Source organism: Trichoplax adhaerens, genomic scaffold (assembly GCF_000150275.1).
Source record: "Trichoplax adhaerens TRIADscaffold_6 genomic scaffold, whole genome shotgun sequence".
Lineage (NCBI taxonomy): Eukaryota > Metazoa > Placozoa > Uniplacotomia > Trichoplacea > Trichoplacidae > Trichoplax > Trichoplax adhaerens.
The window spans coordinates 4042202-4056184 of record NW_002060948.1 but is presented as its reverse complement, the minus strand read 5'-3'; the positions used below and the strand labels follow the sequence as shown (position 1 = coordinate 4056184).

General features: G+C 33.8%; 2 protein-coding genes across 2 annotated transcripts; one reads left to right on the top strand and one right to left on the bottom strand.

The window, feature by feature from the left end:
* Window positions 1–2426: 2426 nt before the first annotated feature.
* TRIADDRAFT_57563 (uncharacterized protein) lies at window positions 2427–5670 on the top strand (the record flags this gene model as incomplete). Its single annotated transcript, XM_002113749.1, has 10 exons — window positions 2427–2450; window positions 2533–2702; window positions 2913–3006; window positions 3132–3301; window positions 3522–3615; window positions 3831–4034; window positions 4226–4294; window positions 4419–4516; window positions 5266–5374; window positions 5515–5670. The coding sequence occupies 10 exons, from the start codon at window positions 2427–2429 to the stop codon at window positions 5668–5670; spliced, it is 1188 nt and encodes a 395-aa protein (XP_002113785.1).
* A 1097-nt stretch (window positions 5671–6767) lies between these two features.
* Window positions 6768–10155, bottom strand: TRIADDRAFT_57562 (uncharacterized protein; the record flags this gene model as incomplete). Its single annotated transcript, XM_002113381.1, has 8 exons — window positions 6768–6954; window positions 7041–7251; window positions 7577–7817; window positions 7898–7989; window positions 8320–8400; window positions 8503–8717; window positions 9092–9477; window positions 10063–10155. 8 exons carry the CDS (start codon window positions 10153–10155, stop codon window positions 6768–6770), a joined length of 1506 nt encoding a protein of 501 aa, XP_002113417.1.
* Window positions 10156–13983: the final 3828 nt, after the last annotated feature.

Here is a 13983-nt window from a genome sequence, read left to right as displayed (position 1 = left end):
ATATAATTAGTGATCATCTAATAGTGTAACCCAAGTCCTCCTATCGATTTTGTTCTATATATTTGAAATAGTGGACAATCACATACCAATATTTGGCTATCAATCCAGCTATAAATTATACCGGGTGTACTGCCGAATCCTGGGAATCATAATATTAATCTTGTTGCATCTTGCAGGAGACAGAGCTAAATCAACTAAAGAAAGAACTAGAAACGGTGACTAAAGAGAAACAAAATTTAATGGAAAATAAAGCGCAATTACTAGATGAAGTAAATATGAAATAAGATTCTACGATGATTCTTTTCAAGATTAATGTATTTCACTGTACTGCCAAATTACAAACAATCGCTCATCATTTACATATAACTGATTTCTATTTCTAAAATTATATTATAATTTTAATAGGTTAATCAAGCAGTAGATGGCATGTCGGAGGAGAAAGCAAGATTAGAAACAGAATTACAGAATGCTCAAGTAAGATCATACTGCTACAGCTTAGTTATAATCTTGCAGAAAATCTAAATCGAACAACCACAAAATCGTACTAAACTGCTGCTAATGGAGTAAATAGAGGGTAGAAAAAGTCAGCTTAAATCCTACTAATTATTCTTTAGATGGAAATTTCTAGTCAAATACAAGAAAAGCAAATCCTAAGTCAGGAGAATGAGCGGCTGCAAACACGACTTAATAATTTAGAAAGTCAGCGTGTAAGTCAATAACATTACTTATTTCTTCATCTTATATCTTTATCATATAGTTAATACTAGAAATTAAATATCTATCATCTCTTAAACAGGCGGCTCAACAGCAAGTTGAAGTAGCTATGAATGAAATCATCGAGAAAAATAAGAAACTTGCCTATGAAAAAGGATCCTTGCAAGTAAGTACCCTGCAAAATTAACTTATCATTCAGATCACTAAACTAGTCTAACTCAAGCTGTTGTAAATTTTGTATCTTTACCTAAAATAAATTATTTGATATTATAGATGTTATGATTCTAGTAACAAGCATAGATACGCTTATGTTCAGATTGAATATACAAGAAATTTTCGTCAACTTCTCAGTTATAATAATGATTAACATAAATGGAATTCTTTCAGTCTCGAGTAGATCAGTTGCAAGGAGAAGCGGAACGCCTAGAACATGCGGAAGTAATATTTCATAATCAGTGATTCATAATTAAATCGGCATAGGCTAATTTATTATAGTAATCCTATCTTATCTATGTCATAGTCGGAAGCTTCTCAATTTAAGCAACGGAACATTATTTTGGATAATCAATGTAAAAAGGTAACTTATCTAATCGAGAATTATTTAGCAATGTACAAATTCACGAGAAAAGCAGCAATACCTTCGATAGTTAATAATTACTGGCAAGCCTCCGAAATGGACTAATAGATAGAACTTGTAATGTATATAACTTTATGTAGTACTAGTTTCATTTCCAGAAAACTAGATGATTATTAACATAAATATGATATCCTTATCAGATCAAAATGAGCTAGCAATGTACGAGTTTACAAGAAAAGTAGCAAGTTCTTCGATAGTTAACAAATAAGCTACCAAAATAGGACAATAGAAAGAGCTTGTGACTTATATAACTTCATGTAGTACTTGCTTTATTTCTAGAAAATTAAATGATTATAAATATTAGTATAAACATGATAGTCTTAACTGATCAAGAATGACGTAGTAATATACGAATTTATGGGAAAGTAGTAATATCTTCGATAGTTAACAAATAAGCTACCGAAATGGGCTAATAGATAGAGCTTGTGATTTATATAACTTCATGTAGCACTTGCTTTATTTCTAGGGAACTAGATAATTATTATTTTAAATATGACAGCGTTATTTGATCAGGATGAGCTGACAATGTACAAATTCACGAGAAAGTAGCAATATTTTCGATAGCTATAGTTGATAAATTAGCCATCGAAATGGGCTTATTGATACGGCTTGCGATTTATATAACTTCATGCAGCATCTAGCTTTGTTTTCTACGAAGCCAAATAATTATTTAGTACAAAATGCGATAGTCTTATACCTTACTTATATGAGAATTGTTTCGAAGTAACTATATACGAATAAAGAATAATTAGTAAGTACCCTATTTTACCGAAAAAATTAAAAATTTCTCTCACTCTTTTACTATTTAGCTTAGCAATGAATTACATACGTATAAATATAATTTGCAAAAGATCGAGCACTCAGCTAAGCAGGCAAGGGATAATAAATATACAAAAACCATAGCTTTTAAACTTCTACTTTATCTTTTAAGCATTTATTCTACGCTGTTGTGGAATATATTATATATTATATACTAACATATACTCGTATATATTTATGATTAACTTTAACATTCTTTTACTGAGATCAGGCTCAAGTATCATCAGACGAGAAAATGTTATCTACAGTACGAAGCATGGAACAAGATTATAAGAAAATGGTAAAGTCAATTTTATTTGGTATGAACTGCTCTGCTCTCCATCCTTTAAAAAATAATTTTCCATGATGCTTGTTATTCTAAGGTTAATGATCTCCGAAGTCAAATCAATGAAGCGAAAGAGGATAAAAAAAGAATTGCTACAACATTAGAAAGTGTTATGTTATCACATAACGAATTACAAGAAGCATTGGAGCAACTTCAAGTTGATTTAGGAAGGAAAGATCATGAACTGATGGGATATAAACAGGAAGAGTGAGTTAGCGTGTAAAACTTCTTAACTTTGTCTGCAAAATACTGACGACTACATTCAACGATGAATTGAACCGTTACCATTTCTGAAATTTTCTACCTCAAATATTTTCATCATTTTAGAAAACATTAATAATGAATACTTGACCCAAAGAATATGTTTTTCATTTCTCTACGCTATGTGCAAAATAATTTATACATATCCTTTTGTAGGCGCCGCCTAAAAGAAACAATCAATCAATTGCAAACTGAATTGGAGACCATGCAAAGAAAATTATTTGATATGGAAACCAAAGAGCTTAATGAGGTTTGCATAAATTAAAACGCGCAATGTTATGTCATCGTTCGAGCTGATATTAGACTCCATCAATGAGTATGATTTTATCGCATTTTTTCATTTATTTAATGGCTACTTTCTACTGTTATCCATAGATTAAACCACTGAAAAATGGACTAGAACAAGCTCGATCCGATAACAATAAAATGGCCAAGACGATGAATTCTCTCTTAAAGACCAATACACAACTTCAGGAAAGTTTGGAAAAGTTGCAAATTGAACTCGGTAAAAAAGACAATGAGTTAAAACGATTTAAGGAAAGCAGGTAAGATGAATGGGTATAGTAGACAGAATTATTCAATCTCTACACTTGATAATTATCTAAATAAGCATTTTTGTACGTCTAAAATTACAGAAAAAATTGATATCGTATACTCTATTAATTATCTTTGATATCCTTGACAAGTAGACAGCATCTGATCTAAATAGTACGTGGATGATTCGCTAGTAGATCTCTCCTTGAATTACCAAATTTTTCTCCTCAGACTAAAAGAAGATAGCAGATTCAAGGACCTAGAAGCCAAATTACAAAAATTGGAGATTACCAATAAACTGAAGATAGATGGAGAATTAGATGAGGTTGGTAGTCTAGTTTTTTCTTCGCATTACCTTCATTATCGCAAATGAAGGATTCTGTATGCTGTCTGCATCTCGTATATATGTTACGGCTACATTTAAAGGGATATTTGAATATAAATTTCCCGGACAAGTGCATAAAAAATCCTATTGATGACGGTAATAACAATTTTATTTCTTTATTCATATTACTTTGTTGCCTCTACTTCTTTTTCTAGTTAAGAAAGGAACTAGAAAAAAGCGAATCAAACAATTCTGAATTAACCAGCAAGAGTAGAACGCAATCTAAGCGCATTAAAGAGTTAGAAAAGGAATTGCATCGCTGCAAAGAAAAATCATTAATGATGCAAACTCAATTAGATATTGAAAGTAAAAAACGAGTTCCAGTCAAAGAGGACAAAATTACCGCAAAAAAATTAAAGGTAAGATGATTATCACCGAGATGCAATTTAGCAAAAATTTATAGATGTATTTCCTTCGTGCTGCATAATTATTATAATGATTGGTCCCTTAGTATGTATATTCCTCGTAGAAGTAAATTAAACATAAAATTAGTATCTGCAATCTTAGCAAATTGGTTGTTTGAAAACTTGATTTTGAAATCTCAACTTAGTCTCTTAGTATCGAATTAGCCGCATTAGAAAAAGCTAAAAAGGAATATATTTTAAAGAACGAAGAACAGGTAAAAAATAGTTATTATTATGCTATAAGAAATCTCGTCTAAGATCGATCATACTTTAGATATATTGATATTTCATTTGAATTTAACTTCACCTTTTGGGTTATTTTAATTGCATTTGTTATAGGCTAACACTATCAAAGTTCTTGTTTCTGAAATCAATGGATTGCAGACCGAACTGTCTCTTTTAGCTCAAGTTCATGAAGATAACCAATTAGATTTTAGGTAACCTTAAGAGAATTTTATTACCGACAAGTAGAATATAATTTCATACTTCAGTGGCTGTTACTATTCACGAAGAATTAAAAACACCCACTAATTTTTCATTTCCTGCGGGTCTAAAATTGAAGACCATCTTTACTAGATAAAAGTCACCATGAAGAGCATTTGAATCAGCAAGACAAGGCAAATTAAAGATTAACAATCAGCCACTTATAATTCTATGTGTATTTATTAATATGACATTAAATTTGAAATTAAGAAAGTTCATATCAGAATACAAATATCGATTAATATTGCAGCTATGACGATAAATACTCATATTGACAAGATATCATTAACTTCTTTATTTTAGGAATCACGTCAGCTCTTGACTCATGATGCCAATCACGGTCATAATCAAAGAGAAGGTGACAAGCTATTAACTGGTCCAGATAATGTATGTTAAATGTAAATTACTAATCATTAAGTTTCCTTCAATTCAGCTAAAATTTATATTGTGATAGCAGATTAAAGTAATAAACTAAAGCAAATTTATTTCGCTGATAACCCCGACATGATATATTATACATGCGCCCAATCAAAGATGACATCGTCTGCTACTGAACATCATTATCAGGAAAGTTCGCAAAATAACTCAAGGTTGTACATCAGAAACTTAAAATTAATTAAATTCGATTTAATTTTGATTGTATCTTCATATTAGTGGCATATCAAATTGATAATAATCTCGTCATTTTGCTGATTGCAAACAGGGATAATTACACCATGGCCGATGAACATGGCCTCCAATCTACTGTAGAATTACAATCTGAAAAGCAACGTTATGAAGAACAAGCTATCAGAGCTAAAGAAATGTTAAGGGTATTAGACGAAATAATATATTGAAATATTGATTGATAACTTACAATCCTAATTTCGAACCATAGATGATTAATAAACTACATATGAATAAATAAAAATAACTGAAATAACTTACAATTATCTTTCTTTCCATGCCATAGACTAGTCGACAAGCATTAGCTAAGTTGGCTAATTATGCACAAACAAACAAAGACGGCATGACTAGACAGCTACATGAAATGCAGAATCAATTGGATCTTGAAAGAAGTCGTAGTTATATAGCTTCGGAAAAATTAGATCGATTAAGGGTACGATAATGAATTTCAAGGATTAAATTAATAAAATATGAAGATTCTATGGCTAGAAAATGGTTTTGTACAGTTTGCTGATGAGATAGAATTATCATAGCTTCCAATAGTAGCGGTCTAATATTTGACTTGAAATTTTTAAACTGGATATTTATTTTACATGTGTGATTTTAGGAAGAAAGCTCACGACAGATAGATCTTATTGCATCGGAGTTGATGGATATTAAGCAAGCATCTCTTAATTATTAAATTTATGAATCTCTTTATTGAATTAATTCATTACCATTTTAATTATAACTATTATATATTATTCAATATTTCCTACTTCTACTCTTCTTATTTTATCAAGTACTACCCGTACAACTAGAATTATCTTTACAAATAATAATCCACAATGCTATCCATGTGGTGGTTACAACCTATCTATATACATTGTAATACTCGAGCAATACAATTTTAAGCCTTCATCATGAAACGGTTGGTCCAAATTTTTATAACTTATCAAAATATTATTATCTGAGCTACTTCTTTTCTTATATGTAAATAATGTAACATAGATTTCAAATTTAAAGTTCAAATTTTCTGATATCTTAAAATTAAATAGACCATTTGAAATTTTATATAATACTTGTACTTTACCTCAAGCATTTGGCAACTATAAAAGTTTAATTTATGTGTACTGCATTCTTGTAAGCGAAAAGCTAATCCTTAGCGAACACACCTATGTGGCATAGATTATCATTAAAGCAGGTTTAGTTTACTAGGCACATTTTATATTGTTTATAGTATAGCGTTCATGTTTCTTTCAATCTCGATCGATTGCAGTCAAACTGTGTTTTTGAGTGCTTATGTATGACTGTCTTATTGCGGTCAATTTGAATAAACGGTTTCAATCATCCTTTATGAAAGTCTGGTAAGTCTCGGTTTACTTTCAGAATTACTTTGCGATATATTATCATGTACAGAAAAATAAATCACTTCATGAAAATCAGTGGCAACTTCTATATCCAGAGTAGATAAGTTAGTTAAGAAATGAATCTTCTTCTTCGCGAATGATACAGAAGATGCTCGCTACATCTCATTTTCTATTACTATAACTTTAGAAATTATAAAATTAAGCAGTAACTGTTCTTTTCATCTTTTTCTTCTAACTCTAACGACTGTTCGGCACCATCTTCACCATCATCGTCTATATCTTCAGATTCCGAATCAGATTCATCTTCCGTTTCAACGATAACGCTAAAATTATCGTGATGGACACAACTTGCGCTACTAAGATCTCCTACTTGCATCCTAGAATTTAAAAAATACTTTTGAAACTATTGCCTAAGCATAAATTGATATCGATTGCCGTTAATTATGCTACATAGACGGCTTACCCTAAAGAGTGACGAAATCCTTCCATAACCCAATTAGATTCTTTGATATCTTTCTTTATTTCGAGTTGATCCCATATCCTTAGCTCATGACTGCCACCAGTACAGATCCTTAATAACTTATCTTTATAAAATGTGCAAGAAGTAGACATAATTCTCTCGGTTGCACCTTCATCAATACTGCATAAATATTTGTCGTCTTTTGTTTCTCTTACTAAAAGTGAGCATTTAAAGCATTATAACATGTAGAAATCATTTGAAAAATGAAATCTGATGATGTAGGTTGAATATAAATTTTAGTTTTTACCATTTAGACAACTTAAACCACTGTCAAGATCGTAGGACGAGCTTATCAATAGAGAGTCTATGATAGTCAGGCAATCCGTCATGCAAATTTGCCCAATATTATTCGTTAACTTGTAAATTTTCCCTTTATTGAGTATAGATCGTTTATGAAAGTACAGTAAGTTAATATTGCACACTGAATACAACCAAAAGTCGTTGTATTACTACGATAGCAGTAGAATATGTGCACGAACCATTTTGAAAATCAAAAACTTTAATGTTGCGATTTTCGTCTCCCCAATATAATTTGGTCCCTTTGTTAGCCATAGCATTTATCCTACTAGTGAATTTATACTTGGTCGCCATCATTTTGTCATTTGTCCATAGGTTAGCTTCGTCAGAACTGGCTGTTATAGTTAATGTCTGGTCTGTGGTATCCCATACTTTTACCAAACCTGTAGTTGATGACGCAGCCAAATAATTTTCCTCACAAAACTAAAATATACAAGATGTTAATAAATTTTTACGCGTATTCCCATCAGATTCTTTCTTCTAACGACTAGGAAATTACGTACCAATACAGAGGTTAACAGCTCTTCATTGAAGCTAATAACTGAGCAAATACTCTCTTTTCTGTCAAGATCCCACAATTCAATTTTCCCGGCATCTACAGTATTCCAAATAACGCATTAGTAATAAAAATTGGCAATAAATTTGAGTTCAATAAAAATGGGACAACGATTTTATATATCCCCATTATAAAATACTGTGCTAAAAAATAACTTGTTGATTGCGCTCTACTAATGAATACCAATTTAGTCAAGATCTATTACAGTATCATCATAAGTTATTTCAAAACATGCCATTATCATAATATTGCTATCATACGGTATTACTATATATATGCAATGCTATATTATTATCTACGTATAAATAAGAACAAATATTGATCGTTTCTACGCTCTCATTAAATTATTAATATCACATTAATACTAACCAGAGCCAGTAGCTATAATTCCATCTCGATAGTCAATGCACTGTACAGGTGAATACGTGTATATGCGGGTTAACATTAATCCTAAAATTGATACAGCATATCTAACATTAGTATGCAGTTTAGCTTAGTTTAATAAATTCTAAGATTAGGTTGTCCATTGGTGATAAGATATAGTATAATTACCAGTATCCAGTGCCCAAATTCTTAATGAACAATCTGTTGACCCACTTATAATTTTACGCCCCCGACCGAGAGTATCACTCTGATCACTGTCTAAGATATAGCGAGGATCATCAGCAGGTAACATGACGAGAGCAGTCACAGGTCCAGTATGGCCACCCATGCTAATCGTTAGATTGCCATCAGCAGCATCCCATAATTTTAATGTTGTATCTCGGCTGTAATCGCAATTTATAGGGTATATATTATATCCATATACGATATGAGAAACAAGATATCGTCTAAGATTATTATTTTATAAACTATATCCCACTAATAGGGTATATCAACAAAGATCATAGGATATTATAATTGTTTAACAATGGTTATTTGGCCAGATAAGTGCAAATGTTTGTGCCACGAAAGCAATACTATAAAGCCCAAGGCATTTAAAATATTGACAATATCAGCTGTTCAGTATCAAATGTGGATATAGCCTAAATCTTATCAATAATCATATAAATATTGCAAGCGAATTTAAGGATCACATGATAACTTTATTATCGAGGAGATAACACTACAAAGACATTCAATGATCTGATACTCTACATACCTTCCAGTTACAAGAATATCCTGATGTACAACCATACAAGTAATAACATCGGCATGACCTTTTAGATATCGTACTTGAAATTGTCGCCCAAGCCACGGATTGGTAATTTTTGCTCTTTTACGTACTGAAGATTTCTCTTCAACAGCGGCTTGCTTACTAGGGCGCGATGATAGATCTGTTTTGGTAATTTCAATGTTTTGTTGACTAGAAGTTTTACTTGTAACATTGGATTCAGCTTTACTTTTACTAGTTGCATCAGCAGTTAATTTTTCACTCAGTTCAGCACTCTTTATAGGCTTCTTATCTAAACTTCTGGGATCATGTCGTTGTTGTCCATCTGCTAGCTTCAGCGACAACTGCTTCCTTAATTCTTCTTTGAGATAGATCTGTAAATTGAAAAAATATTTAGTTTATCCCTAGTAAAATACAGCCAATGCAGCTGGTGGTACGTACTATAATCTGTAATGAAGGCGATGATACACTCCATTGCAGCGAGAGTAATACTAAACTTTATGGATTGCACACATGCATTCAAGGATCAGCATTGCGGTCACAATGCACATTAGCTTTACTGAAGCAATTCCTTTGCCAACCAATAGAGTCTAGTCTATTAACACAGCAACTGTTTGTTTACAGTATTCTAGCAAAAGACTTGATTTATCGGACTAGCTTGTTGGTTAAGACTGGCCATCTAGTACTGTACTCTACTACGAGACTGATAGCAAGCAATGAAAGCAAGGCTATCTAAAGTAAGTCTGGTAGACGATAGTCAAAGTTGGTTTAATCGAATTGATCCGTTATCTACATTGACTGCTTTGTTGACATCCTTCTTCGAACTATAATACATAACCGAGACCTCGGATAGAGTTTCAATTTGTAGATACTATTGCTGTGTGGCGAATGGATTCCAACACAGTAGAGTATCAACCATTGCTGCAATGCTTTCATTGATGTGTCCAGACATTGCTTACCTTAGCTAATTCATCGTCGGTAAGTTGCCGTTGTAGTCGCTCTAAATTTTCTATTTGTCGAAGTTTTTTGCGTAATTTACGAATGATAGCCATGGTCTTGGAGTCATATTGATCCATAGTTTGACTGCTGATATCTTGATTGGCAAAATTGAAGGTGGAAACGTACACCACTAAGTCCAAAAAGGTGCAATTGCCTAGACAAATATAGATATATTCACTCCTCGGTAGTCGGTACTAAATGGCTCGTCTTCTTATCTAGTGCTACCTTAATTGCTGTACAGTTATAGTATACGCTTACTATAGACAGCGAGTTCTAAGTAGAAGTATAAAATATAAGTATCAGTATAAGATAGAAGTATAAGATAGAAGTAGAAGTAGAAGTAGAAGTCCAGAACAGTCCTTTGTCCGTCAATCGAGTACAGTACAGAGGAGTCATTTCAGTTGGGTGTCGCTTGTAGGTCTGCGTGACTGTACTGTACTGTATGTGGATAAGACTCTCGAAGTCGGTCGTACTACACGAAATGTGATCGAGCCTAAGAGTACTACATCGTCACCTGGATCACCCCAACAGTTCATTTCTATCTTTGCTCTTATATTGTACATAGGAAACTAGAGCGTTGTTTCAGTATGTATAGAGTCAAAGGTTGAGAGGGAGATTGCAGCTGTTGGGTCTATCTCATCTTCCCCTTACAACCCTCAAGTGCAAGACCACTATGCGTTATAGCTACAGTGTTGGTAGAGACCTAATAAAAGAATCGGTAGAAGGATAGACAAGCAGCTTCCTTCGTTCAATCATAGCATTTGTTCTACTCTGCTCTATCTATCCGATTATCCATTCATTCTGAGCTTCCTGTAGCATTCTAGAGGAGCATTTTTCTGTGACGACTGTCATGGTTCGGTATGATGTCATCTCTTGCCTCGGTAACTATACAACTAGTACGCACGCGTATACTGGACAGTTGGTACGGCGATGAGTTCAGTCCAGTACGCTGCGATTAACGCATGCGCGATCGGGCAGACTGGTCTGTGCACTGTACAGTATAAACCACTACAGTACGCAGTACTGTAGTGGGTAGTACAATGTACAGTACAGTACAGTACTGTGCTCTGCTACACAAAGTACTGTACGACGCTACTGTACTGTACTGTACTGTACTGTGCGCCAGGCACCAGCACCCACGTGCACAGGAAGACACTGTACCACCAACTATTTACTGGCTTGCACATAGACTTGTTGGACACTTCAGACTTGGTTGTTTTGTATTGGAGAGCTGGCTGCATCCAGGTTTATTTTGCATCGGTGCAGTTGAGCTAAAGTCACGTCTACTATTCCATTTAAATTTTTAAAAATCCTAGGTAGATCTGGAAAGGAACCTAGAGATTATTTCTCACACCCAGTAAAAGCGCCAACCATTTCCAGTAGGTACGCATTAGTTTATCAATAGTGGATACTTCTTATGCAATGTGATATTGTATTGACGTTGGCGCTAATACAAGCTCAACAGGGTACGATCGTGGCCCCAAAATTTTTCTTGCATTTGCATATCCGATCTTGTACGCTTGTGTTATTCTTTCTTTTTTTCCTTTGATTCTATATTGTAATGTAATTGATTAACTTTGACATGCCTACAAACTACAATGATTGAATAAGTTCTATCCCAGTTCTTACATGCTGTATGTGCCACCCTGTGAGCAGTACAGATGTAACTTGATAGTTTTGATATGACCTCTTTCATATCAGCTCAATGTCTATCCCTTCAGCAAGTTGTGTTCGTCAACACAACTGTGTGTCAATAACAAGTCCTAAAATACGTATCAGATTTTTATCCGTCTCTTGTAGACTCTTTTATTCTGTTAACTGCTAACTTTCTAAAGGATGTTGTTGTTAATTTAATTGCGCCACTTGTTTATATATATATATCGACTCTATCGGTATCAAATTGGGACTTTTCCAACTTTTATCATTCAAGTCGCCTAAATAGTGTCGTCATGAGCGAGCAATTTTAGTACAATATGCGGATCAAGAAAAAGTACTCTTGTAGTCCTCTTATTACGCGTACAGTCTATTATTAGAGTTGAACATCGGCCTACAAACTAGGGTCAGTTAGACTTTGGTCATGAAAGTTTTTAATGTTGGCTTAATGCATGATTGGGATCAATGATAGCATGAATGGAGTGATTGAGAGTTGGGATGGGTAAATTTGTTGGTAGTAAAATGGATGAAATGCTTTTCGCTCTCCAGTCCGTAGTATGTTTTAGTGTAAACTTACTTTCTACTGTACTTGCTCACTGTGAGTCAACCACTGTTATTGACACAGGACTGACGATTGAATGATACCAATTGCTTTGGCGTACTGTCGATCAGTGTCTGAGTTGGCAATAAGCAGATAACAGTCAATCAAATCATTAGAAAAGTGTGGATTACAGTTGACAGTACCGTAATCACTACACAAAGTGCTCTATTAGTCTTAATCACACCCGAAGAGAGAGCAGCTTAAAGGTTAACTTAGCTGAAAATCCCTCTGTTTCACAACTCTCTTTTTTTCTGTTGCCTTACGGCATCGTTGAAAATCGTCATACGAACGTTTTGACAGTCATGACTCGCCGCCAAGAATTATTTACAAAAAATGCAGTGCACAGTGCAACTCTACAGTACTTTATACTGTCGCAGAAGTCATACTTGTACTGTGCGGTACAGTACATTCCACAGGTGTGTACGGAGGATGTTTTCTACTGTACGGCATCAGGCATGGGCCCTTGAACTTAATTGATGATGCTGAATAATTAATTATTATTAATTAATTCATTAATTAATAATAATAATATCCAGCACAATCCGTGCAGTACTGTACACTTGCGGGCAAAGTTCCAACTGGCTAGAGCGCCCATGTCTATTCTGCTCAACATAAATGAGAGATTAAATTACGTTATAGATTCGAGCGCACTGGGTAGCTGTGAACTCCAGTGAAATAGCAAAGTTTGTTAACTGCGATGAGATTATCTCGATTAAATGGGATGACAGTGCTGTTCATGTGGACATAAGTAAAACATTTGGCGTTTCCATAAATAAGCAGAAATTCATGAAGTTCTGCGTACTATATATTGTATATCAGAGGCTCCCTTTATTTTGACAGTCATCCTTGAAGATACGACGATATATAAACTTTGACGCTGACTGGTAAATTTTTCAAGTTCTACAATTTCACGGTACAGTAACGCTGATCGTAGATCGTGTAGGAAACGGACGGTATAATGTTTTGTTATCCACTTTATGTGAGCGCATCATTATTATTTTATTTGTACTGGCACTGCGCCCCAATGAATAGGCAATTCTTCACAGGCCAACTAAACTATAGATGTGTACCGTACAGAATAATGTATTTATTGATGGAATTCCATATTGTTTGCAAATAGATTATTAATTATGTATGATGCGGCCTTGAATGTGATCAAAACATAAAAGCTTAAAGAGCGATAATTTTTGATGAGATAGTTATTATTTGGTTACAGCAGTTGTCGAGAATCCTATCTCTGTGACATTATTGATTTTATCAGATGATTATACAGTAACCATCTAACGAGAAAATTGCATGGAAAACATTGAAAGCACAGTATAATAGGATTAAGGCGTGTACAGCACTATTATTAGGTACGCTACGGTGCCACGCATAGCACAGCCACTGAAGGCTTCATACTGTATGCACATTATACAGTCTTATCGCGTAATTGTAAATTTTCGACTTGATGAGAGAACTTACTGTATAGCAGACGTTTACTTTCATTAGCTGTTGCATTCGACAAAATTTATTCTGTTGTACGCACTTACAGTTGTGAATAATCCACGTCATAAATTGCAAAGAGCGAAGTTACATTTTTAATGATAACTTCTATTTAGGTATCTGATCTTGAAAATCAAACAAA